This window comes from Pithys albifrons, chromosome 24, assembly GCF_047495875.1.
Source record: "Pithys albifrons albifrons isolate INPA30051 chromosome 24, PitAlb_v1, whole genome shotgun sequence".
NCBI classification, from domain to species: domain Eukaryota; kingdom Metazoa; phylum Chordata; class Aves; order Passeriformes; family Thamnophilidae; genus Pithys; species Pithys albifrons.
Genome location: NC_092481.1, coordinates 3,269,105 through 3,292,872, shown reverse-complemented (window position 1 = coordinate 3,292,872; position 23,768 = coordinate 3,269,105). Strand labels below are relative to the sequence as shown.

The 23,768-nt window shown below is 49.3% G+C and overlaps 1 protein-coding gene across 2 annotated transcripts in view; it reads right to left on the bottom strand.

The window, feature by feature from the left end:
• LOC139682400 (lethal(3)malignant brain tumor-like protein 3) overlaps positions 1–23,402 on the bottom strand; it is a 48,103-nt gene extending 24,701 nt beyond the window's left edge. The window contains exons 1-9 of one of the 2 annotated variants that reach the window (XM_071576717.1): positions 23,334–23,402; positions 9,247–9,355; positions 7,962–8,067; positions 6,541–6,598; positions 5,454–5,542; positions 4,613–4,717; positions 4,179–4,314; positions 3,600–3,691; positions 1,758–1,909 (exon numbers count right to left, since the gene is read on the bottom strand). In XM_071576717.1, the coding sequence (XP_071432818.1) occupies positions 1,758–1,909; positions 3,600–3,691; positions 4,179–4,314; positions 4,613–4,717; positions 5,454–5,542; positions 6,541–6,598; positions 7,962–8,067; positions 9,247–9,308 (800 nt within the window). In that variant the 5' untranslated portion in view covers positions 9,309–9,355; positions 23,334–23,402. Of the gene's footprint in view, positions 1–1,757; positions 1,910–3,599; positions 3,692–4,178; positions 4,315–4,612; positions 4,718–5,453; positions 5,543–6,540; positions 6,599–7,961; positions 8,068–9,246; positions 9,356–23,333 lie in introns of those variants that run through there. The other variant, XM_071576718.1, reaches the window with a different exon arrangement.
• Between the last annotated feature and the right edge of the window lie 366 nt (positions 23,403–23,768).

Below are 23,768 nucleotides of genomic sequence, written 5' to 3'. Positions count from 1 at the left end.
GCAAAGAGGGAAAGTTGGCACCAGTCACATTCAGAGCAAAGAGAAAAGCAGGGTTTCCAATGCTGTCTGCTGGGCCTTGGCTTGGCTGGGGGAGCAGATGCTTTCAGGGGGTGTGATCACCAGGTGGAAGATGAGCTTGGCCTCAATAGGGTGGGAACACCAAGTTTTCAAGGTGTTTGAGGTGCTCCAAAGACAGGGAAACACAAAGAAAAGCCATCAAATGCATTCTGGGTGAAAGGGAACTTAAATTTAGCTCATCTCATTCCACCCCCTGCCATGGGCAAGGGCACCTTCCACCAGCCCAGGGTGCTCCAACCCCATCCAGCCTGGCCTTGGACACTCCCAGAGGTGGGGCAGCCACAGCTGCTCTGGGCAAACATCTGGTGCTTTAAAAACCAACCAAAAAAAGCCCCCACAAAACACCACCACAAAGCACTCCAACCACAGCCAACCATTCAGGCTAAAATGCAAAGGAAGCAGAGAAACAAAGCCCAAATCCTTGTCCCTCACCCAAACCCCATCACTGTGGAAGAAAGGGAAATTACTTTTAAGGTCTTTGCCAAGAGCTGCACATTAATCCACTAATCCTCACTGAATCCCAGGGGGAGTTTGTCTGGTCCCCAGTTTATCACATGTTTGGATCTCCTGAGTTCCTGAAGGAGACAATGGGCCAGTTTGTGGCAGCCCCTTTAGTCCCACCTGCTCCAAGGAGGGGAGCAGAGCAGTCTCTCAGATCCAGGATAAAACCTGTGTCTTTTCAGCCAAGCTGTAGCTTTGAAGCTTTGCTTGCTTGTGTTTCCCATTAAAATTTTCTAAATTCCAAACAAAACATGGTGTGGAGACAAAGCTTCACAGGCTAAAATGCTGCAGGAACAAGATGTGAAGGCCTGTGATGGGAACACCAGGGTGGCAAAGCAGGTGCAGGGCAGGACTTGAAAGCCAAAATGTTGGCAGTTCTTTTTATTATCAGAGGGCCTCAGCCAAACTCTGCTGAAGGAAAAGAGTTCTCCTGACTCCAGCACTGCTTCCCAACAAATGCCTGCAGACAGACAGGCCAACAGCCACTGCAAGAGCTGGAGCAGAGGATGTTACTAATTCCAGGTGCTGTCATGGATGGAGCCTGCTCTTCCTTTAGCTCTGCCAGGGGAATGGGCAACACAAACATTCCCTGACCTCATCCCAGACAGGAATCTGCATTATAGAACAGATTCAGGGAATGGTTTGGGGTGGAAGGAATCTTAAAGCTCATCCCATTCCACCCCCTGCCACGGGACACCTTCCACTCTCCCAGGTTGCTCCATCCTGGCCTTGGATACTCCCAGGGATGGGGCAGCCACAGCTTCTCTGCCCAACCTGTGCCAGGGCCTGCCCACCCTCACAGGGAAGGATTTCTTCCTAATATCAGCCCTCCTTGAGCTTAAGGCCATTCCCCCTTGTCCTGTCCCTTCAGGCCCTTGTCCAAGTCCCTCTCCAGCTCTCCTGGAGCCCCTTTAGGCACAAGGATGTTCCGTATCTCCAAAGCTTCCCTGGCACCTCAGCCCACCCTGCTGGTCCTGCCCTGAGCTGCCCAGCACTCACCCAGGAGGGGCAAATGTCTCCCTGCAAAAACCCCAAGTAACTCTTCAAATGCCTGAAAACTGATTTAAGATCCCAACCTGAGTGGCTGCATTAGAACTCTGAGCTGTCACCCTGAGTGAAGAGCAGGACAGGGCAGAGTGTCCTGTCCCTGCAGGGGTGTGAGGGCAGGATCTGCTCACCAGTAGTCGTAGCTCTCGTCCCAGTTGTCGAAGTGGATCAGCAGCCTGTTGTCCACCATGTCTGTGATGGTGGCCACAGCCACCAGGGAGGGGTTCTTCTTGTCCACTGCCTCCAGCTTCATTCCCACACGGAAGCCAGAGGGTGTGACAGGCTGGGGAACAGGACAGCAGGGAGGGGATGTCAGCCAGGCAAATCCCCCCTACAAACTCCTTTGCTGCAGGTTGTAACCCCAAACCCACAGACCAAAACTGCCAACAGTTCTGCACACAAGATTTCCAAGAGTTCTGGCAATGACTGTTTCTGCTGCTTTAAAAAGAGCTGAAGTGGCTGCAGAAACAGCATTTCCAGCTACACCCACCAGTACAGATCCCACTCTGAGACAGAAATGCCTTGCAGGGATGGGGATTGCAGGTCCTGCCTTTGAGATCAGCTCAGCTGGTTAAACCTTGGTTGTAACAATGCCAAGGTCAGGGGTTCAATCCCCTGTGTGGGCCATTGACTGAAGAGTTGGACTGGATGAGCCTTGGGGGTCCCTTCCAGATCAGAACAGTCTGGGATTCTGTCTTAGTGTGGGAAAGTTAGGACAGACTTCCAGGAAAAGGAGTGGAGAGCAGAGCAGAGCTGGGCCCTGATCCTCCTGGAGTCAGTGACTGTCCCCCTGCAGTGTCCCCTCCATCAGCCTTTGTGTCACTGGGGTGACACCAATGACAGGGAGGGTGACACCAATGACAGGGAGGGTGACACTGATGGCAGGGAGGGTGACACCGATGGCAGGGAGGGTGACACTGATGGCAAGAAAGGTCACACTGATAGCAGGGAGGGTGACGTTAATGGCAGGAAGGGTGACATTAATGGCAGGAAAGGTGACACCAATTGCAGGGAGGGTGACACCGATGGCAGGGAGGGTGACACCGATGGCAGGGAGGGTGACACTGATGGCAGGAAAGGTGACACTGATGGCAGGAAAGGTGACACTGATGGCTTGGAGGCTGACACTGATGGTGGGAAAGGTGACACTGATGGCAAGGGAGGGTGACATCAATGGCAGGGAGGGTGACACTGATGGCAGGGAGGGTGACACCAATGGCAGGGAGGGTGACACCGATGGCAGGAAGGGTGACACTGATGGCAGGAAAGGTCACACTGATAGCAGGGAGGGTGACACCGATGGCAGGGAGGGTGACACTGACGGCAGGGAGGGTGACACTGATGGCAGTGAGGGTGACACTGATGGCAGGGAGGGTGACACTGATGGCAGGGAGGGTGACACCGATGGCAGAGAGGGTGACACCAATGGCAGGGAGGGTGACACCAATGGCAGGGAGGGTGACACCGATGGCAGGGAGGGTGACACCGATGGCAGGGAGGGTGACACAGGCACTGAGGGCAACAACCACAAACAAAGCACCAGGGGGTGAAGGCTCCAGATCCACAGCCCCATAATGAATCCCATGGCACACATGAACACGCTGCTGGAAACCAGAAATTATTTTGGAAATGATTAAATTAGGGAGAAGTGACACAAATATCTCGACTGCAGGGACAGAACAAAACAGAGGGTTGTAATATATTTAATAAATGGCTCAGTAAATCTTTTCCTCTAGCATTAGGGAAGGAAGGGAAATACAGATTCTTTCTCTGGAAAGTCAGTGACTGGGGGAAGGAAGAAAAATTGTACTGGTTTTCCATGTTAAAATAAATCCCAGCAGGAAATAGTTTGCATGTGATTGTACCAGGGCTGTACCTCTGCCAGGAGTGTACTAAAAGCAGGTAAATATTCTGGTCAGAGCTCACTTAGATGAGACCTATGGAAACACCTTCTATTCCACATCACCACTTACAGTGCTGAGGGTCTTAAAAAGGCTTTTTGGAGCTGCTTGAGCTTTGCAGTTCTTCAGATAGGAAGTCCAATTAAATTCTCCCTCCTGGAAACCTGGGAAGAGAGATAAAAAGATTGTTTTACACGGCCCCAGAACATCCCGATGGCTTTTTCAGAAATGGAAATTACCTGGGCAGAATATGAACTTTGCATGATAAGTGCCCTGCTCAGATCTTCAGGGGATGTGCCTTTCAGCTAAAGCATCTCTCTCTTTTGCACTCTAATGGCCAATCATTACTCTCAACCTTCTGATGTTTCTGGGAAATGGAACGCAGGGAAGAAGCAAGGCCTGAACCCCAAGGAGACACCCAATATGGAGTTTCTAATTTGACTAACAACGTCAGTCTCTGGGAATATCAAAGAGAAGCTGTTCTGTTCTTTTGTGAGTCACTGTGTTAGTTACACCTCGTCCCTTCAGCCCCTCAGATGGAGCTCCATGATGAAATCACACTAAAAATGAAACATGCAGAGCCAGGACAACGAGTTCTCAGGAGAATTTATGGTTTCTTGTACACCACTCTAGGGGTTTTTTTTTTCATACCTTTAGGAGGGAGCAGCTTATGGTTTGTTTTTTCACACCAGCCCACGGGGTGGATGTCTGAGGAATCAGCATTAGCCCAGAAGTCGTAACACTCTGGGTACCCATCGAAGTGCAGTCGAATCCTGTACCCCTGGACCTGCAACAGGAGCAGCTCTGACTGTCCCAAAGGCTCACAAAGAAGTGAAGGAAAATCACTAATCAATTGTATTGTTCTTCTTCATGATTGTTCATTACAGGCAATTAATTGGTTTGTTATTCTGAGCTAAGATTGTAAAAATCTGACAGCAGGATTTCAGGCAGAGACCCTTAACCCCATCACACCACACCTTCTACTCATTAAGTAATTAATTAAAGCACTATTATTCTTATGTTTCTACTTTTTAATGCTAAATGTACACGGGATTTTTGGAATCAAAGACAGGAAAAGCAACTACCTCAGCCACTGTGAGAACACAGAATCGAGAGGGGTGTTCAGGATCCAGCCCTTCCAATTTCATCCCAACTTTAAATCCATTCCGGCCTTGTGGGAATGATTGAAACTGTGAGGGGGGAAGAAACATTAGTTTTTAATTCCTAGAGACAAAACCTATTGCAGAGCAGCCATCAGATATACTTAAGGCTTCAAATGTTCAGCTCAGAGAAGAAAATTCTGTCCCCAAGTGATTGCAGCTCTGAGAGACACGTGCAGGTTGAGGGATCAATAATGGCATGATCACAGAGTTTTGGATCTGTTATTCTAATTAATCTCTCAAAAACACTGAACCACGAGCCTGCTGCAATTAGTTGTGAACAAATCTTTGAGCAGATGCAGAAACGAGCTCTTCTCAAACACCAAAGAATCCCCTTCCCAGCAGAGTAGAAACAAAGAGCTGGGAAAGCCAAAATCCCTCTCTGTGCCAGTCCAGATTTTCCCCAGAAGTAACTTGTCACCTTCAGATGTTGAAAGGGACAGGGCAGGTTTGATCTGGAGCCCAGTTATTCCAGCAAACAGTTGTGTTTTCCAGTTATTTGAAGTCCTTGGAGGTTTCCTACCAGCCCATTCATCCAGAGCAGAGCAGATCCCAACAGTTGCTCCTTATTTGTGACTGAAATTCAACCAGCAGTTTTAATACCCTCGTTTGGGATGAGATTCCACAGAAACATGTTGGGGTTTCAATGCCTTTTGCACCAAAACAACTCAGAAATGTTCCTGCTGGCTCCGGGGTGGGCTCCAATCCCACCTCCCCTGAGCCAGGAATGCTGTGACAGAGCAAGAGAGTGGAAAAAGGTGCCAACCTCTCGGAAGAGTTTCAGGGGAGCAGCTGGCATCTGTTCCTCTTCCAAGTAGGAAACCCAATTCCACACCTTCTTCTTTCCAGGAAGCACTGATTGATCAAAAAAGAAAGAGGAAAATCAGGGTTTCTCTGGGCTGCTTCCTGCTCTCCTCCAGCTGGTTTGCTGTGGCACCCCAAAGGAGGGAGTGTTACCCAACTTTTGAGGAAAAGCAGGAATTCCAGCAGCAGGAAAACCCTGCTCATTCCTCATTAATTTATTATATCACAGGTCAAATGAGTTGTGGCACACGGGGGCCCCTGGCAGGCTGCCCATGGGAAGGTGCCACTGGAGGGCAGGGATAAGAAAGAACAACTGCAAATTGTGGAAATTAATTCCTTCTCCTGGGATCTCACAGAGGAATAAGGGGTTAAATGTAAACTAACAACAGCACAGACAGGCCTATAATTGCAGCTGTAATAAACCTAAAATAAAACAGATGAAAAACCAAGGGAATTTTTGTTCAGTTCATGAGATTTTTATATATATATATATATACACACACATATATATTTATAACTGCTAATAACACAGTGCATCTACTAGAGAGGCAGCTCCCAGATGATGAAAACAACAACCTGATTCATTCTAGTAGGACCAGTCACATACTGAGAAAATGATGTTTTAAATGTATATTAAACACCTCCCCCCAGTTCCACACTAACTCATTTAAGGGATATAACACATTTAACTCATGGTCTACAATCAAGCATCTTGTTTACAACTTATTTTCTCTTTGGCATTGCAGGCTCTGGTTGTGAAGCTCTCCAAAGCCAATGGAAAAGATTCTTATTGTCTTCAGTGAGCTCTGATCAGGCTGACTCCTTCCAGACCCCTGCACTGTGCCCATCATGCAGGGAAATCCAGGATATTCCTGCTAATACATCCCAGAAGCTGCCTGTGCTAAGAGGGTTATGTACCTAATAAGCTACTCTGAATGTGAAATGAGCTCTGCTGTCCTTTCCTCTTCTATTTATTATTATTCACTTTATAATAGCTACTAAAAAAACTCTATAAACAGTCAAGAAAAGAGACTCTGAGCTTAGCTCACCTTGTTTTATTGGTTTACTGTTTCTGCGGCTTTTCATATTATTTGATTTATTCTTCTCCTAGACACAGATACGTTAAAAAGAAGTTTAGCAAGGTTGGTTTTCCCTCCCTCTGATCATCTCACAATGCAGGTACAATAAGGATGGAACAGGTAACTAACAGGACTATTAGGCAGCATTCCTGTCTCTTCAATAACCCTGCAAGAACAGCAGTTACACAGATAACTTTGATCCTGCAGCATCCCAAAGTGCTTAACAAGTTATTCAACAAATGCTACTCAAGCTCATTCAAACGTGGCTGCTGAAGAGCAGCACAGGCCCAGAATCTCCAGGACAAGGCAGAGGATTTGCTTTCTGCAGTGCAGGATTTGCTGCTCCCCTCTGTATTTCCCTTTCCCTTTCTTATGTCCATCTATGCCAGGGAATGGATGCAAAGAAAAAGAAAAGTCATTGCTGAAGCCCTGCAGGAAGCCAAAGCTTCAAGGAACTCCTGTCATGGATGAACCCCCCAGACAACGTGGTGTCCTGTCCCTGTGTCACACTCTGAGCCCAACTGCCACTCATGTTTCCTCTCTGTTGTTTTCAGACTCAGGTTTGATTCCTCCCAGGTTGTCATTTCTCAGAGCAAACCAAGAAAAAGAGGCCAAATGTGCAAAGCAAAGTTGCCACCAGAGGTGCCCCAGAAGGGACAGGGGGGCAGCTTCAAACAAGCAGGAGGAGAAGGGGGAAGAGACAGACTGCAAGGAGTTCTGAAAACATCCATCCCTTGAAACAGCTGCCCCACATGAGAGAGAAAAGCTGAGCAATGAGAGGAGTTAAACTGCTCATGGCACCAGAGGTTTCAGCTTGAGGAGCCACCAACACCCACCCCAGTAGGACAGAACCAGGAGCAACATGTGAATTAAATGGCTCAGAGAGACACTGCACAGGCAGGAGCAGAGCACAGGGTTGCACAGAGGGAGTGAGGGGCTTCAGGAGAGTTAAGGAAAGATCAGCTCAGCACTGGGGTGCTTCTGTTTATCCAGCATTAACTCTGGAAGTGCAGTGAGTGTACATGCAAGTACCTAATAAAGCCCAACCAAACCCTGTGGTTTGGCACTAATCTTCAACACCTCAAAGCAGCACTTGAGTGTAGTTAAATACAGTATTTTGGAGGCATGTGGTTTTATTACTGTGAAATACACTCTGTGTACAGGGCTGGAACTACACCTGTGAAGTTACAGTCTGAAACCCTGACCTTCACTTCCCATGAGCTGCAACTCACCCCTACAATGCTCAGAGCAGATTTTCCCATCCCTGGTGTAACTCAGGATCAGAACAACCTCCCTCAGCTCAGTTTGCTCTGCACAGGGAACTGTGAGACAACCAGCTGACCTTGCTTTCTACAGCTCTCCTCAGAGAAGAGCCAAACAGCCCCACTTACCTCATCCTCACAGGCATTTTCCTCCTCGTCCTCCGAATCCAGGGGGAGCCTCCTCTTCCTGCGGAGCCTCCGGAGGGCCCTGCCGGCCTCGGCCCCCTGGCAGCCACTGCAGGGGGACAGAGCTGGTGTTAGCCCTGACTGTGGGCCCCTCAGTTGAGGAAAGACATTGAGGGGCTGGAGTGGGGCCAGAGAAGAGCAACGAGGCTGGAGAAGGGACTGGATGTGGCACTGAGTGTCCTCTGAAACACCTCCAGGGACAGAGAATCCAACATGTCTTGATCCAACCCCACTGTGAGCAGGGACAGAGAATCCAACATGTCTTGATCCAACCCCACTGTGAGCAGGGACAGAGAATCCAACATGTCTTGATCCAACCCCACTGTGATCACCAGCCCAGGGCACAGAGTGCCCTGGGCTGGTGATCACAGTGGGGTTGGATCAAGTCGTGGTTGGATCAAGTCATGGTTGGATCAAGTCATGGTGATCATAGTGGGGTTGGATCAAGGGTTGGACTTGATGATCTCAGAGGTCTCTTCCAACCCAAGTGAGAAGAGAAGAGCAACTAGGCTGGAGAAGGGACTGGAGCACAAGTGCTGTGGGGAGAGGCTGAGGGAGCTGGGGGTGTTGAGCCTGGAGAAGAGGAGGCTCAGAGGTGACCTCAGCACTGTCTGGAACTGCCTGAAGGGAAGTTCTGGCCAGCTGGGGGTTGGTCTCTTCTCCCAGGCACTCAGCAATAGGACAAGGAGGCACGATGGGCTCAAGCTCTGCCAGGGGAAATTGAGGTTGGAGATCAGAGAGAAATTCTTTGCAGAGAGAGTGCTCAGGGATTGGAATGGGCTGCCCAGAGAGGGGGTGGATTCCCCATCCCTGGAGGTTTTTCAGGTGAGCTTGGCTGTGGCATTGAGTGCCATGATCTGGTAAAGGGACTGGAGTTGGCCCAAGGGTTGGACTTGATGATCTCAGAGGTCTTTTCCAACCCAATCCATTCTGTGATTCTGCAGCCAGCTGGAATGGCTCTGAGAGCACTGAACATCCAAGGGCAAAACAAAACCAAAGTGCAACACTATTCCTGCAGTTCCCAGGGTGTCTGTACCTCTTGGGAAGAACAAGGAGGCCTGGACTGAGATCCTGAAGGAAGGAAAGTTGCCTGCAGGATTTGTTGGGTACAGAACTGCAACACTTGCTCTGAGGAGTTCATTCTTCTCACAGCAACACTTCTCTCTAGCAAAGTGTTCCCTTTAAATGTCTTTAAACAAAACCCAGGAAAGATCTGGGGGTTCTTTACCTGTCCCTGTGCTGCTGGGAGCCTGTTTGAGTACAAGACTTCCCATTCTCCAAGCAATCCATCTGCTCACAGGGTTGGGATTCAGAGTAGGACACGCTTGGGCTGGGCACTGTGGAAGCAAAGAAAAAGACAACTATCAAATTAAAATGTTTAAACACCTTTCAGGCAATGAATTCTGTCAAAGTCCTGTACAAACCTTCATTAACTGACCCCCAGTACCCCACTGAGAGGTGAGTAATTCTCCCGTGTGCTGACACACCACCTCAGTAGAGAAAAACCCCCTTTTCTCTGCAATATTCTAATTTTGGAGAAACCCTGTCCCCTGTAAAAGTGATAAAGGAGGATATAATCTCAAAGCTGCATCAAGGACATGGCTACAAACCTTATTATATTTGTTCTTCCTTAGCAACCCTTTAACTGGAAAGACAAATGTCAAATAAGTCCATCTGGTTTGGATACTTTTAATGGTTAAATTGAAAAGCTTCTGCCTTTATATGTATTTAGTACATATGAAAATCCTTCCCTTTGCTGCATGTGGTTGTCAATTAAGTAACATTCACATAAAAGAGTTGGACTTGATGATCCCTGAGGGTCCCTTCCAGCTTGGAATACTCTGTGATTAATTGTACCTGCTTGGGATGTGCTCCCCTTGGGGACCCCGAGCTCTGATGAGCACTCAGAACAATCACCCTCAGAGGAGCAGTTTAACCCCAAACTCTGCTCTGATGTTCCAATTCATCCACCAAACACAATTAGAATTATTGCAGTTATGATGTGCAACAGCTCCCCAAAGATCTCAGCACCAGCAGGACCCACCCAGCTGTTGACAGAAGGGTCACATTCCAGGGGAACTTGTCCCAGCTGGAGCTGGATGGGCCTCAAAGCCCTCAGAGCACTGACAGCTGTGCTGGACAAACACTGTCAACATCTGGAGCTCCAGGAACCAAGTGCTCCTCACCCATCCTCAGTGACACTTGGGCTGGTGGGAAATTCATCCCCCAGAGGAGTAGAGGGATGGGCAGAGGGGATATTGCTGAAGAACAGGGACACTGAGGAACAAACAGCCCTTCTGTGTGACACCCAGAGGACACGACAGGAAATCCAGGAGCAGCCCAAGAACAGCCCTGCAGACACACAGGGCAGCAATGGAAAAGGAATGACACGTGGCAGACTTCAGAGATTCATCCATCACAGAATCATAGAATGGATTGGGATGGAAAAGACCTCCGAGATCATCAAGTCCAACCCTTGGTCCAGCTCCAGTCCCTTTAACAGATCATGGCACTCAGTGCCACGGCCAAGCTCAGCTGAAAAACCTCCAGGGATGGGGAATCCACCCCCTCTCTGGGCAGACCATTCCAATCCCTGAGCACTCTCTCTGCAAAGAAGTTTTTTCTCATCTCCAACTTCAATTTCCCCTGGCAGAGCTTGAGCCCATCGTGCCCCCTTGTCCTATTGCTGAGTGCCTGGGAGAAGAGACCAACCCCCACCTGGCCAGAACTTCCCTTCAGGCAGTTCCAGACAGTGCTGAGGTCACCTCTGAGCCTCCTCTTCTCCAGGCTGAACACCCACAGCTCCCTCAGCCTCTCCCCACAGCACTTGTGCTCCAGTCCCTTCTCCAGCCTCGTTGCTCTTCTCTTCTCACTTGGGTTGGAAGAGACCTCGGAGATCATCAACCCTTGATCCAACCCCGCTGGGATCACTCTGGCACTCTGTGCCCTGGGCTGGTGATCACAGTGGGGTTGGATCAAGACATGTTGGATTCTCTGTCCCTGGAGGTGTTTCAGAGGACACTCAGTGCCACATCCAGTCCCTTCTCCAGCCTCGTTGCTCTTCTCTGGCCCCGCTCCAGCCCCTCAAGCTCTTTCCTCAACTGAGGGGCCCAGAACTGAACACAACACTCAAGGTGTGGCCTCCCCAAGGCAGAGTCCAGGGGAAGGGTCACTGCCCTGGGCCTGCTGGCCACGCTAGTTTGGATCCAGGCCAGGATCCCATTGGCCTTCTTGGCCACCTGGGCACACTGGTGGCTCCTGTTGAGCTTCCTGTCCCTCAGTCCCCCCAGGTCCCTCTGCCTGGCTGCTCTCCAGCCACTCTGTGCCCAGCCTGGAGCGCTGCAGGGCTTGGGGTGGCCAAAGGGCAGGACCTGCACTTGGCCTTGTTGAACTTCATCCCATTGCAATCAGCCCATCATCAAGCTTAAAAAAATTCTTTAGACTATGAAGTAACACTTCACAGGTCCAGATAAAATTATTAAAGCATGTTAAATAGTGTTAATATGCAACTTTTATCAGTCCTGACCTGAAAATGCAACCGAGCATCAAAAAATAAATCTAAATTTTAAATTAAAAAACCACCTTTCTGATGAGCAAATAGCTGCAAAGATTACTCACTCCTCGATGTTCTTTGCTGTCTGCAATCTGGAGCTCCTGAACTCCGGAATGAAAGAGGCAAGTCAAAGGTGGCTGCATTTGCAAGCTCTGCTCCACAGCTTTTATTTCAAGCACTTCATTAGTCTGAGCTCTTTCCTCAGCCACCCATTCTGTGCTCAGACCTGCTGAACTCAGTTTAAAAGCATCTGCTTCACCTCTGAGAAAAGCTCCTCGTTGAGTTGAGAAGCACCATCCATCCTCCTTCTCCTCCTGCACCCACTTCCTGGGCTCAGATCCTGCCTCCAGCACCCCATCAAAGCCTCATCCCAAATGTTCTTCCTCCTCTTCCCTCTCTTTTATCTAAAGCCTGTATTTCCTGAAGCTTCAAAGATGCTGAACTTGCTTCTCAAAGGCTCATTCACTTCCTCCTCTGCAGCCCTGAAGAGACAGAACACCATTGTCGTTCCAGCACAAAGAGAAACAACCTATTTTGAGGAAATTCTGAGGGGACTCGGGTTCCTGCAGGAGTCCATCTGGTTCACCACCAGAAGAGCAGCAGCATCCCAGGGCAGATCCCTGGATCCCAGGGCAGATCCCAGGGCAGATCCCAGGATCCCAGGGCAGATCCCAGGGCAGATCCCAGGATCCCAGGGCAGATCCCAGGATCCCAGTGCGGATCCCAGGGCAGATCCCTGTGCAGATCCCAGGATACCAGCACAGATCCCTGGATCCCAGTGCAGATCCCAGGATCCCAGGGCAGATCCCAGGATCCCAGGGCAGATCCCTGTGCAGATCCCAGGATACCAGCACAGATCCCTGGATCCCAGGGCAGATCCCTGGATCCCAATGCAGACCCCTGGATCTCAGTGCAGATCCCAGGATCCCAATGCAAATCCCTGGATCTCAGTGCAGAACCCAGTGCAGATCCCTGGATCCCAGCACAGATCCCTGGATCCCAGCGCAGATCCCTGGATCCCAGTGCAGATCCCAATGCAGACCCCAGGATCCCAATGCAGATCCCAGGATCCCAGCACAGACCCCAGGATCCCAATGCAGCTCCCAGGATCCCAGTGCAGATCCCTGGATCCCAATGCAGATCCCTGGATCCCAGGGCGGATCCCAGGACCCCAGGGCAGATCCCTGGATCCCAGTGCAGATCCCTGGAGCTCTCTGTGGATGGCTGGGCAGAAGGTCAGTGGAAGGAGCATCTCCAGAGCTCCACATGCCATTCTGGAGCAGAGCCTGCCCAGGAGCCAAGGGCATTAATTTGGGGGCAATGATGCCCTTGCACCTGAATTACCAGCTCTGATTCCACCCAAACCAGCACAGACAGAGCCTGGTTGTGCTTCCTGATGGTCCCCAGCAAGGTGAGCTGGGGAGGCCCAGCCCCAGAACATAAAAATTAATATTAAAACCCCAACCAGGATCTTTATGAACAGTCTCTGATCTGAGAATGAGGCCTGGCTGGTCATGAAGGCAACCTCCAGTTTCATCCCAAGGCTCTTCAAGGCAATACCGCTCATTCCCAGCTTCTGGAATTGTGTCACTGCTGCCATCAGGGTTGCATCTTCCTTTACACAATGGAGCAGGTTGATAATATAAAATCCACACAAACCCCACAGAAATAACCTGTCCCTCCTGAGAAGTTTTTGAATTAAGGAAAAATATATTTCATCATGCGTGTAAGAACTGGGAATACAGCAGGAATAGAGGGGGGAAAAAAGGATTAAACAGGAAAAACAACAAGGGTTTGGCACCTCAAGGACCTTGGGCAGCCAGTTATTGTGGACATTCCCACCAGACCCACTAACAGAGGCACCCAGGGCTCTCAGACTTGATCATCTAATATGAAACAAGACATTCTTTGGTGCCTTTCAGGCTAATAAATAACGTGCTGCTCTGCTGATCCTCTGCTATTAACAGGAATCAATAAAAGCAAAGCTGTTTCTGCAAAGGAACATTTTCTGCTGCTCAAGGGGAAACCTGTGGCAAAACACTTGAGATGTTTGAAGGAGCAAGATGTGAAATGACTTGGGTTAAATACAGGGCAAGAGTTGGGCCACTGCAGAACAATAATCCAAAGGAGTCAGGGGACCCAATTCCATGGAGGAGGAGGAGGAGAAGGAGGAGGAGGAGGAAGAGGAGGAAGAAGAGGAGGAGGAGGAGGAGGAGGAGGAGGAGGAAGAAGAAGAAGAAGAGGAAGGAAGAGGAGGAAGAGGAGGAAGAACAGGAAGAAGAGGAGGAAGAAGAGGAGGAAGAGGAGGAGGAGGAGGAGGAGGAGGAGGAGGAGGAGGAGGAGGAGGAAAAGTAGGAGGAGGAAGAGGAGGAGGAAGAGGAGGAGGAAGAGGAGGAGGAAGAGGAGGAGGAAGAGGAGGAGGAAGAGGAGGAGGAGGAGGAGGAGGAAGAGGAGGAGGAGGAGGAAGAGGAGGAGGAGGAGGAAGAGGAGGAGGAGGAGGAAGAGGAGGAGGAAGAGGAAGAGGAGGGGGAGGAGGAAGAGGAGGAGGAGAAAAAGGAGGAGGAGGAAGAGGAGGAGGAAGAGGAAGAAGAGGAGGAGGAGGAAGAGGAGGAGCAGGAAGAGGAGGAGGAAAAGGAGGAGGAGGAAAAGGAGGAGGAGGAAGAGGAGGAGGAAGAGGAGGAGGAAGAGGAGGAGGAAGAGGAGGAGGAAGAGGAGGAGGAAGAGGAAAAGGAGGAGGAGGAAGAGGAGGAGGAGGAGAAAAAGGAGGAGGAGGAGAAGGAGGAGGAGGAGAAGGAGGAGGAGGAGGAGAAGGAGGAAGATTATCAACCCCTGCAGAAGGTTTGGGCCTGCTCTGAATGCCTGATGTGAGCCCAGCAATCTGATTTTTCAGAGCTCTCAAGCCCTTTCAGCTCCAATTTACTGCAGCAGAAATCGATCTTTTCCTCCTCAAGACTCGGAACTTGCAGCTTTGAGGGCAGTTCTGTCGTCACTTCCAGCCGTCAGGAGCACAATAAAAACAAAAATAGAACAGCTGAAGGTAATTTGGGAAAGTCAACACACACTCCTGTGGCACAGGACCCCCTGTCTGTGCCCACCAGACCCGGGTTGTGGTTCAGAGCTGGGGTTGGCCCTGCCAGGAACACAAAAGGTGCAGCTGCCAAAAGCTGCAAAAAACCAACCACTGGTGGGAACAGAATCTAAAGACTCAACCCCAAAAGTTGGGAAAATTCACCTTTCAGAGGAAATGTCTTTCTCCTGCTAGAGAGAGCTTTGTTTGCTGAGTATGTTGTGTGGGTATTTCCAAGAATCAGGAAGATCAGGCTTTAATTTCTATTAGCAGAAAACAATCACTTCAAATACTCCCTTGTCTTTAGAAACCCACTGAGCAGGAATCCCAAGGGCAGAGGGAATAAACCAGGATTTCAGAGGCATTGCTAAAATGGCACCACTTCCCTGGTAATGCCAACCCAGTTGTTTAAAATAAAGTGTTTCCTCTGCATAATTTCGAGTTATAAACTATAAAATATATTGCAAATATTCTGAGCTTGGTGGTCTCTCATGTCCTGTGTTCTCGTTTCTCACTTGTATTTTGTTACCAATCCAGTATTAAAATCTTGAAAATTTACTTCAAACTGGGCCAGGAAAACTGTCAAAAATCACAAGGGAGAAAATAATCTTGTACTTAACCAGAGAAGACCTGACACAACAATGGGTCTTCTTCATCTCTGCATTTTATAAATCCAGTAAAATCCATAGAAAAATATAATAAAGAAATTACTTTTCTTTTATCAGTAAAATCTACAATAAAATGAGACAACTCAATAAAAGGAAGCAAATGGTATAATTAAAGAGAGACCAGAAACTAACCTGAAACATTTTGAGGAGCCACAATGAGGCCCAAAAGTTCCTCATTTGTCCCAATTTCTTTTCATCTTTAACATTTTAAGGCTCAGAAACATTAAGGCAAACGAAGATACAGCAAACCTGAGATGAGTCATTTAGTCCCAAGCTGCAGATTGTGATTTATGAAATGATAAATGACTGCCAGGTTGGCAGAGATAATGGGGCTTAATTAATATGCTCCCACCCAGACCTGTGTGCTTTATCTTTAGACAGAGAATCCACAGGCAGAGGTCAGAGATACTCTGGTTTCTGATCTCATTTCTGCCCCTGAACTTGGGAAAATGCTTCATCATTACTGCAGAAAACCAGCTGGGGCTTTTAACATCCATCTTGCCTTGGTTAGGAGACCAAAAATAAAGAAGAAGAAAGAAAAAACCCACCAGATGACACAAAAAAAAGCAGAGTGTGAGGTTAAATGTGTGGCTGGGGGTTCACACTATTTCCCTGAGCACCATCAGACCTGAGGGCAAGAGGAACATTCCAGCAGAAATCCCATTTCAGGCTGATTTCCAACAACATGAGGGTTTCAGGGGCTCTCTGGGAGGGTAAATGTGAGAAACACAACAGTGCAATAAACCCAAAGATTGTAAATCAAGTGACAACACAAAGTTTGCAGCCCTTCTGGCTCAGCTTCCATGGAGCAGGAGAAAAATTCCACTGAGAATCACAGAATGGATTGGGTTGGAAAAGACCTCCGAGATCATCAAGTCCAGCCCTTGGTCCAACTCTAGTCCCTTTACCAGATCATGGCACTCAGTGCCACGGCCAAGCTCACCTGAAAAACCTCCAGGGATGGGGAATCCACCAACAGAGAACCACAGAATGGGTTGGGTTGGAAGAGACCTCTGAGATCATCAAGTCCAACCCTTGATCCAACCCCACTGTGATCACCAGCCCAGGGCACAGAGTGCCAGAGTGATCCCAGTGGGGTTGGATCAAGGGTTGATGATCTCAGAGGTCTCTTCCAACCCAAGTGAGAAGAGCAACGAGGCTGGAGAAGGGACTGGAGCACAAGTGCTGTGGGGAGAGGCTGAGGGAGCTGGGGGTGTTCAGCCTGGAGAAGAGGAGGCTCAGAGGTGACCTCAGCACTGTCTGGAACTGCCTGAAGGGAAGTTGTGGCCAGGTGGGGGTTGGTCTCTTCTCCCAGGCACTCAGCAATAGAACAAGGGGGCACGATGGGCTCAAGCTCTGCCAGGGGAAATAATTCTTTGCAGAGAGAGTGCTCAGGGATTGGAATGGGCTGCCCAGAGAGGGGGTGGATTCCCCATCCCTGGAGGTTTTTCAGCTGAGCTTGGCCGTGGCACTGAGTGCCATGATCTGGTAAAGGGACTGGAGTTGGCCCAAGGGTTGGACTTGATGATCTCAGAGGTCTTTTCCAACCCAATCCATTCTATGATTCTGTGATTCAATTTAAACACAAACACACAAAACCCTCCTCATTTCTTGCAGCACAACTAATCTGGTCTCAGGAGCTGCTTCCACCACATCCCAGCCCACCACCCCCCCCTTGCCTGTCCTTTGCTGTGTCGGTGACTGATGGAATTTTCCTCACACGTCCAACCCCCCACTCACCTCGGGCAAACAACACTCTGCAAGGCTGAACTAATACCAGCACAAAAAACCCAACCCAGCCTCACCTCCAGGAACCTCATCAGTCAGGGACTGAAATGAACTTTCAGAGCAGTGGAATTGCACCAGTGCCTCAAGTGCCAGTGGCCACTGGGAAGGATTTAATGGCACGATGAGGCTCAAGTGCTTTCACTGCCCACGTCAGTGAAGGGGGAAAAAGGTAAAATTCAGAATTGAGGAGGCCCAAACTCCACCCATTGCACATCCCATTAATTTTTGTTTCTGATGAAGAGAGAAAAATTGTAATGACAAATCAAGGAAAATATTGCTCAAAATACTGAAGGATTCTCTCTTGGTTTCCCGACACAGTTGTGACAAAAATGCACACACATATTTGTATTTTCTCTGCAGAAGAGACCCAAAGTAGAATCCCAGAATCCCAGAAAGGTTTGGTGTCCCTACCAAGACGTTGGAACTTCTGCCACTTCTAAATCTGATCTGATTTCTACATCACAGATGCAGGATAAAAATACTTTCCATCACTTGCAATCACAACTATTTTCACTCCAAACTTAATGACCTGTAGGGAACTGCTGAGATTTGTGATTCAAGAGAAAATCCATTTTGTGACCACATAAAAATTGCTGGGGGAAAGAAGTGATTCTTCTAATGGAGAACTAAAAGTTCAGTCACACCACTTACATGTTTAACTAAGGCACAAAGAATTAATTTTGCAATAAAAGCCACTCTGAAAGTGGGAGTAGTTACTGAAAACCATCAAGAAGAGCAAGTCATTGCCCATAATGTTTTGTTGCCCCCCATCTCTGCTGACATCTGGAATGGCTGCTTGTTGTGTGAGGCTCATGGAGAAAAGATTTATCAAATCTCTGCACTAGTTATTTTATTTGCTACCTTATTACTTGATACTTTTCCAAGTGCTTATAATTTTCTGGGTAATAATTAAGACTTGCTGTCTAAACTCCAAATGACTTGGTGTTAAGGGGACTGGGCTTAAACTCCAGAGCCACCAGAGTTTCCCACTGGCACCAGCAGCAACCACTCCATGCTGAATAATGGCAAGTATTTCAAAAGCAAAGAAGTGCCCAGAATCAATGAAAGACTTAAAAAGACAAGAATCACAGAACCATAGAATGGATTGGGTTGGAAAAGACCTCTGAGATCATCAAGTCCAACCCTTGATCCAACCCCACTGTGATCACCAGCCCAGGGCACTCTGTGCCCTGGGCTGGTGATCACAGTGAGGTTGGATCAAGACATGGTGGATTCTCACTCAGTGCCACATCCAGAGAATCATAGAATGGATTGGGTTGGAAAAGACCTCCCAGATCATCAAGTCCAACCCTGGGTCCAACTCCAGTCCCTTTACCAGATCATGGAACTCAGTGCCACGGCCAAGCTCAGCTGAAAAACCTCCAGGGATGGGGAATCCACCCCCTCTCTGGGCAGCCCATTCCAATCCCTGAGCACTCTCTCTGCAAAGAAGTTTTTTCTGCTCTCCAACTTCAATTTCCCCTGGCAGAGCTTGAGCCCATCGTGCCCCCTTGTCCTGTTGCTGAGTGCCTGGGAGAAGAGCCAATGTAGGTTTGTCTTCTCAGATCCATTTGTTGCTGAAGTCAAGAGACAGGAGCAGCCACAGTGCCTGATTTTGCAGGTAATTGTGCAACAGAAATTGCAAAGTAACATTTTTCTTACAGTTCTGGTACCCCATCTCAGCTTTAGCAGTTACAGGGCAGAGCTGAGATTCTGTAATTCTCCAACAATCCAGGATCATTCCCTGTGCTTGTTTCACAGAATCATGGAATGGTTTGGCTTGGAAGGGACTTTAAAGTCCATCCAGTGCCACCCCTGCCATGGGCAGGGACACCTCCCACCAGCCCAGGGTGCTCCAAGCCCTGTCCAACCTGGCCTGGGACACTCCCAGGGATGGGGCAGCCACAGCTTCTCTGCCCAACCTGTGCCAGGGCCTGCCCACCCTCCCAGCCAGGAATTCCTTCCCAATATCCCATCTATCCCTGCCCTCTGGCAGTGGGAAGCCATTCCCTGTGTCCTGTCCCTCCAGGCCCTTACAAACAGTCCCTCTCCATCTTTCTTGCAGGTTCCCTTCAGGCACTGCAAGGCCACAATGAATTCACCCTCAAACTTCTCTTCTCCAGGCTGAACAATCCCCACTCCCTCAGCCTTTCAGAAGGTTTAAAAGCTCCAGCACAAACAGGGTTGTCACAACAAATCCTGTGTGATTCATGAGTGCAACATCTACCTGTTTGCTCAGCTCTACCCTGCATTTATCCTGTCACTTCGCTGGGTTCAATCAGAAATTAAAAAAAACAAAACAAAACAAACAGGAGATGAGCCCAAAGATGCTAAACCTGGGAGTAAAACACCCATTCCTTGGGGGTGAAGTATTTTACCAATAAGTTGAACCATTCTCTAGAGAACAATCTGCCAAATTCAGCAAAGCACATCTGCCCTCACACCTCACTGAGAACAGGGAGTTCTGCTAATTAGGAGAAACAGGGTTTGGAGGGAACTCAGTTTCCTTTGGCTGTTAATTGATTCCAGGTGTTGGAGCCTTCCTTAACGAGGAGACATTTGCTCATTTCCTCCCCACAGTCTCTGATCTAATTTTTCATCCCACTTTACTCCCTTCTTCCTGCTCCTCCAACCCAGCAGTGCTCATGGAGGGCTTGAGAAAAGGTGGAAATAGGTTAAAAATTATACAAACTATGGGAGAAAGAGAATGTTTGTACAGGGGAAGAACCAACACTGCAACTCAGGAACCACCTCAGGATTTCAGAGAGACTATAAAGGTCCAGTCTGAGCAAGTCTGGTTTTGATTCATGTTTTCCTAAAAACTGTGCACTGATAATGGGACTCTGATAATAATTACTGGGATTTAAGCCTCCAAAATGCTTTACATGGACACTCCACATGTGCATCCACATCTCCATCACCACCTCTCTGACAACACTCCTGGTGGGATTCTTGGTCTGTCCTGGGTTGGACTCGATGACCTCTGTGGGTCCTTTCCAGCTCAGGATATTCCTTGATTCTGTCACCTCCATCACCATCCTGAGGGAACCTGACCCCTTGTTCCAGTAGAACTGCACATCTCACCTCCCAAAAAACACCAGCACTCATGGAAAAGGACAAGGGGGGGTTACAGAATCATAGAATGGATTGGGTTGGGAAAGACCTCCGAGATCACCAAGTCCAACCCTTGGGCCAACTCCAGTCCCTTTACCAGATCATGGCACTCAGTGCCACGGCCAAGCTCAGCTGAAAAACCTCCAGGGATGGGGAATCCACCCCCTCTCTGGGCAGCCCATTCCAATCCCTGAGCACTCTCTCTGCAAAGAATTTGTTTCTGCTCTCCAACTTCAATTTCCCCTGGCAGAGCTTGAGCCCATCGTGCCCCCTTGTCCTATTGCTGAGTGCCTGGGAGAAGAGACCAACCCCCAGCTGGCCAGAACTTCCCTTCAGGCAGTTCCAGACAGTGCTGAGGTCACCTCTGAGCCTCCTCTTCTCCAGCCTGAACACCCCCAGCTCCCTCAGCCTCTCCCCACAGCACTTGTGCTCCAGTCCCTTCTCCAGCCTCGTTGCTCTTCTCTTCTCACTTGGGTTGGAAGAGACCTCGGAGATCATCAACCCTTGATCCAACCCCACTGGGATCACTCTGGCACTCTGTGCCCTGGGCTGGTGATCACAGTGCGGTTGGATCAAGAGATGTTGGATTCTCTGTCCCTGGAGGTGTTTCAGAGGACACTCAGTGCCACATCCAGTCCCTTCTCCAGCCTCGTTGCTCTTCTCTGGCCCCGCTCCAGCCCCTCAATCTCTTTCCTCAACTGAGGGGCCCAGAACTGAACACAACACTCAAGGTGTGGCCTCCCCAAGGCAGAGTCCAGGGGAAGGGTCACTGCCCTGGGCCTGCTGGCCACGCTAGTTTGGATCCAGGCCAGGATCCCATTGGCCTTCTTGGCCACCTGGGCACACTGGTGGCTCCTGTTGAGCTTCCTGTCCCTCAGTCCCCCCAGGTCCCTCTGCCTGTCCCTCTCCAGCCACTCTGTGCCCAGCCTGGAGCGCTGCAGGGGGTTGTTGTGGCCAAAGGGCAGGACCTGCACTTGGCCTTGGTGAACTTCATCCCATTGGAATCAGCCCATCCCTCAAGTCTCTCCAGATCCCTCTGCAGAGCCCTCCTGCCTTCCAGCAGGTCGAGATCCTTCTCCAGATCCCTCCAACCTGTCCAGATCCTTCTCCAGATCCCTCCATCCTCTCCAGGTCCCTCTGCACAGCCCTCCTGCCCTCCAGCAGGTCGACACTCCCTCCCAGCTTGGTGTCACCAGCAAATTTGCTGCTGATGGACTCAATGGTGAGGAGGCTTCACCCTCAAATTTGTCTCTCCCACCACCAATGGAATAAATATTGTCCTATCCAGAAGTATTTGGATTAAGAGCTTTGCATCAAGGCAGAAGTGAGACAAGAACAGCCAGACCTGGCAGATAAACCAACACAATTTCAAGCACATTATCAAGTAAAAGTGCAGATGCTGCTTTAAAAAAATTCTAAGTACTACTTTTAATAACCAACCTAAAGACTTAAAATTGGAGTAAAGAGAGAAGTGGTGGTAAAAAGAGACTTAAAATTGGAGTAAGGAAAGAACTGGTGGTAAAAAGAGACTTAAAATCAGAGTAAAGAAAGAACTGATGGTAAAAAGAGACTTAAACTTGGAGTAAAGAAAGAACTGGGGGTAAAAAGAGATTTTAAATTGGAGTAAAGAGAGAAATGGTGGTAAAAAGAGACTTAAAATTGGAGTAAAGAAAGAACTGGGGATAAAAAAAGACTTAAAATTGGAGTAAACAGAGAACTGGTGGTAAAAAGGGATTTAAAATTGGAGTAAAGAAAGAACTGGTGGTAAAAAAAAAGAGTTAAAATGGGAGTAAAGAGAGGACTGGTGGTAAGAACTGCAGACAAACAGCAAGGCTGGGAGAAGGAAAACCCCCCGAGGGGTCAGTGGGTCTGGAAGGGTCTGAGGAACATCTGGCCGTGCCCACCCACCGTCCCCACGGCAATAAAACCCCCCAAAACCCCTTAAATTAACCGTGGCCAAGCAGAGCAGGGCTGGCCCTGCACCCCAATCCAGCTCCGTTCCCACTCACCGGCAATTCCAACTCGCTCCACACACGTTCAGCTTTAATGGGATTATTTGCAGCGCGAGGCGCAATCAATTTCAGGGCAAAATCAGCGCGCAGAGGCCAAAAGTGTCCCGTGTTTTAATTGCAGCTGTAATTACTTTATAACACCACAATCCAGCAAATCTCCCCGGGGACTCCCACTAATCACTGCTACGTATTTTACATCGCCAGGCTGAGGAAATCGCTGTTCCCATCCTCAAAAATACGGAATTTAAATAATTATGGAGCAGAGGGGGAAGCAAAAATCAGCGGCGAGGCCACCTCGGATTGTTTTAATTTGCTGAGGGGGAAGAAAAGTTTAAAGCACCAAGTCCCCCTTTTCCTTCTGCTTTATTATATGATAAAATAAATACCAGAAAGGTCTTTTACAACTTGGCACAAACTATCACAGCTCTTTAATCCCAAGTACAGGCCAATGGTTTTATTTTTTTTGTTTATTTTTTTTAAACTTACCACAGCACTAATTGAATAAATCGAGTGTTTTCGTATTAAAAATTTAACCCCACTCCTTGGGGCACCAGAACTCCACAAAACTGTCCCAAATTCTTTCTCCTGACACCAAACATCGCTTAGATTGTCCCACACCCTCAGACCACCGATACTTTTAAAGGATGATATTTACTATTTATTTAACCCCTTTATTTATTTGGCTCCGGCCTTCCCTCCGCTCGCACCACCCCGAGTCCATTTCTCCACCTCTTCACAAAGTTTGATGTTGTTTCAGCTTTTTTTTTTTCCCCTCTCACGTAAAATCTGTTATTTAGAAACTTAAACCTTTCCGGTTTCGGAGGGGGAAATCCGCAAGAACTTGCGTTGATATATTTGTTAGTTTTGCAGTTGTCACACCCCGAGGAGCCCCCACCGCACCGCGATCCCCCCGCGCCGCTTTAAACACGCGGAAACCCCCTCGGACAGCGCAGCTGTTTCTGTGACGGCCCCGAGCGGTGCCCCCCGAGCTTTTTGCGGTGTTTTTGGTGGGTTTTGTGCCGGGTTTGGGCGAGTTTCGGCCGCGCCCGCCCGGCCCGGCCCGACCCGCGCCCCTCACGCCGCCCCCCCCAACATGGCGCCCCCCGCACTCACCGGGGCCTCGCGGAGGGGCCCGAGAGCCCCCGACACGGCGCGCGGCGGCGCATGCGCAGAACGGGCACGGGCAGCGGGGCGGCCCCGCGGGGAGGCGGCGCTGGGGAATGGGGGGGAGTGGGGTGGGGTGGGATAGAGGGGGAATGGGATGGAATGGGATGGGATGGGATGGGATGGGATGGGATGGGATGGGATGGGATGGGATAGAGGGGGAATGGGATGGGATGGGATGGGGTGGGATGGGATGGGATGGGATGGGATAGAGGGGGAATGGGATGGGATGGAGGGGGAATGGGATGGGATGGAGGGGGAATGGGATGGAATGGGATGGGATGGGATAGAGGGGGAATGGGATGGGATGGGGTGGGATGGGGTGGGATGGGGTGGGATGGGGTGGGATGGGGTGGGATGGGGTGGGGTGGGGTGGGGTGGGGT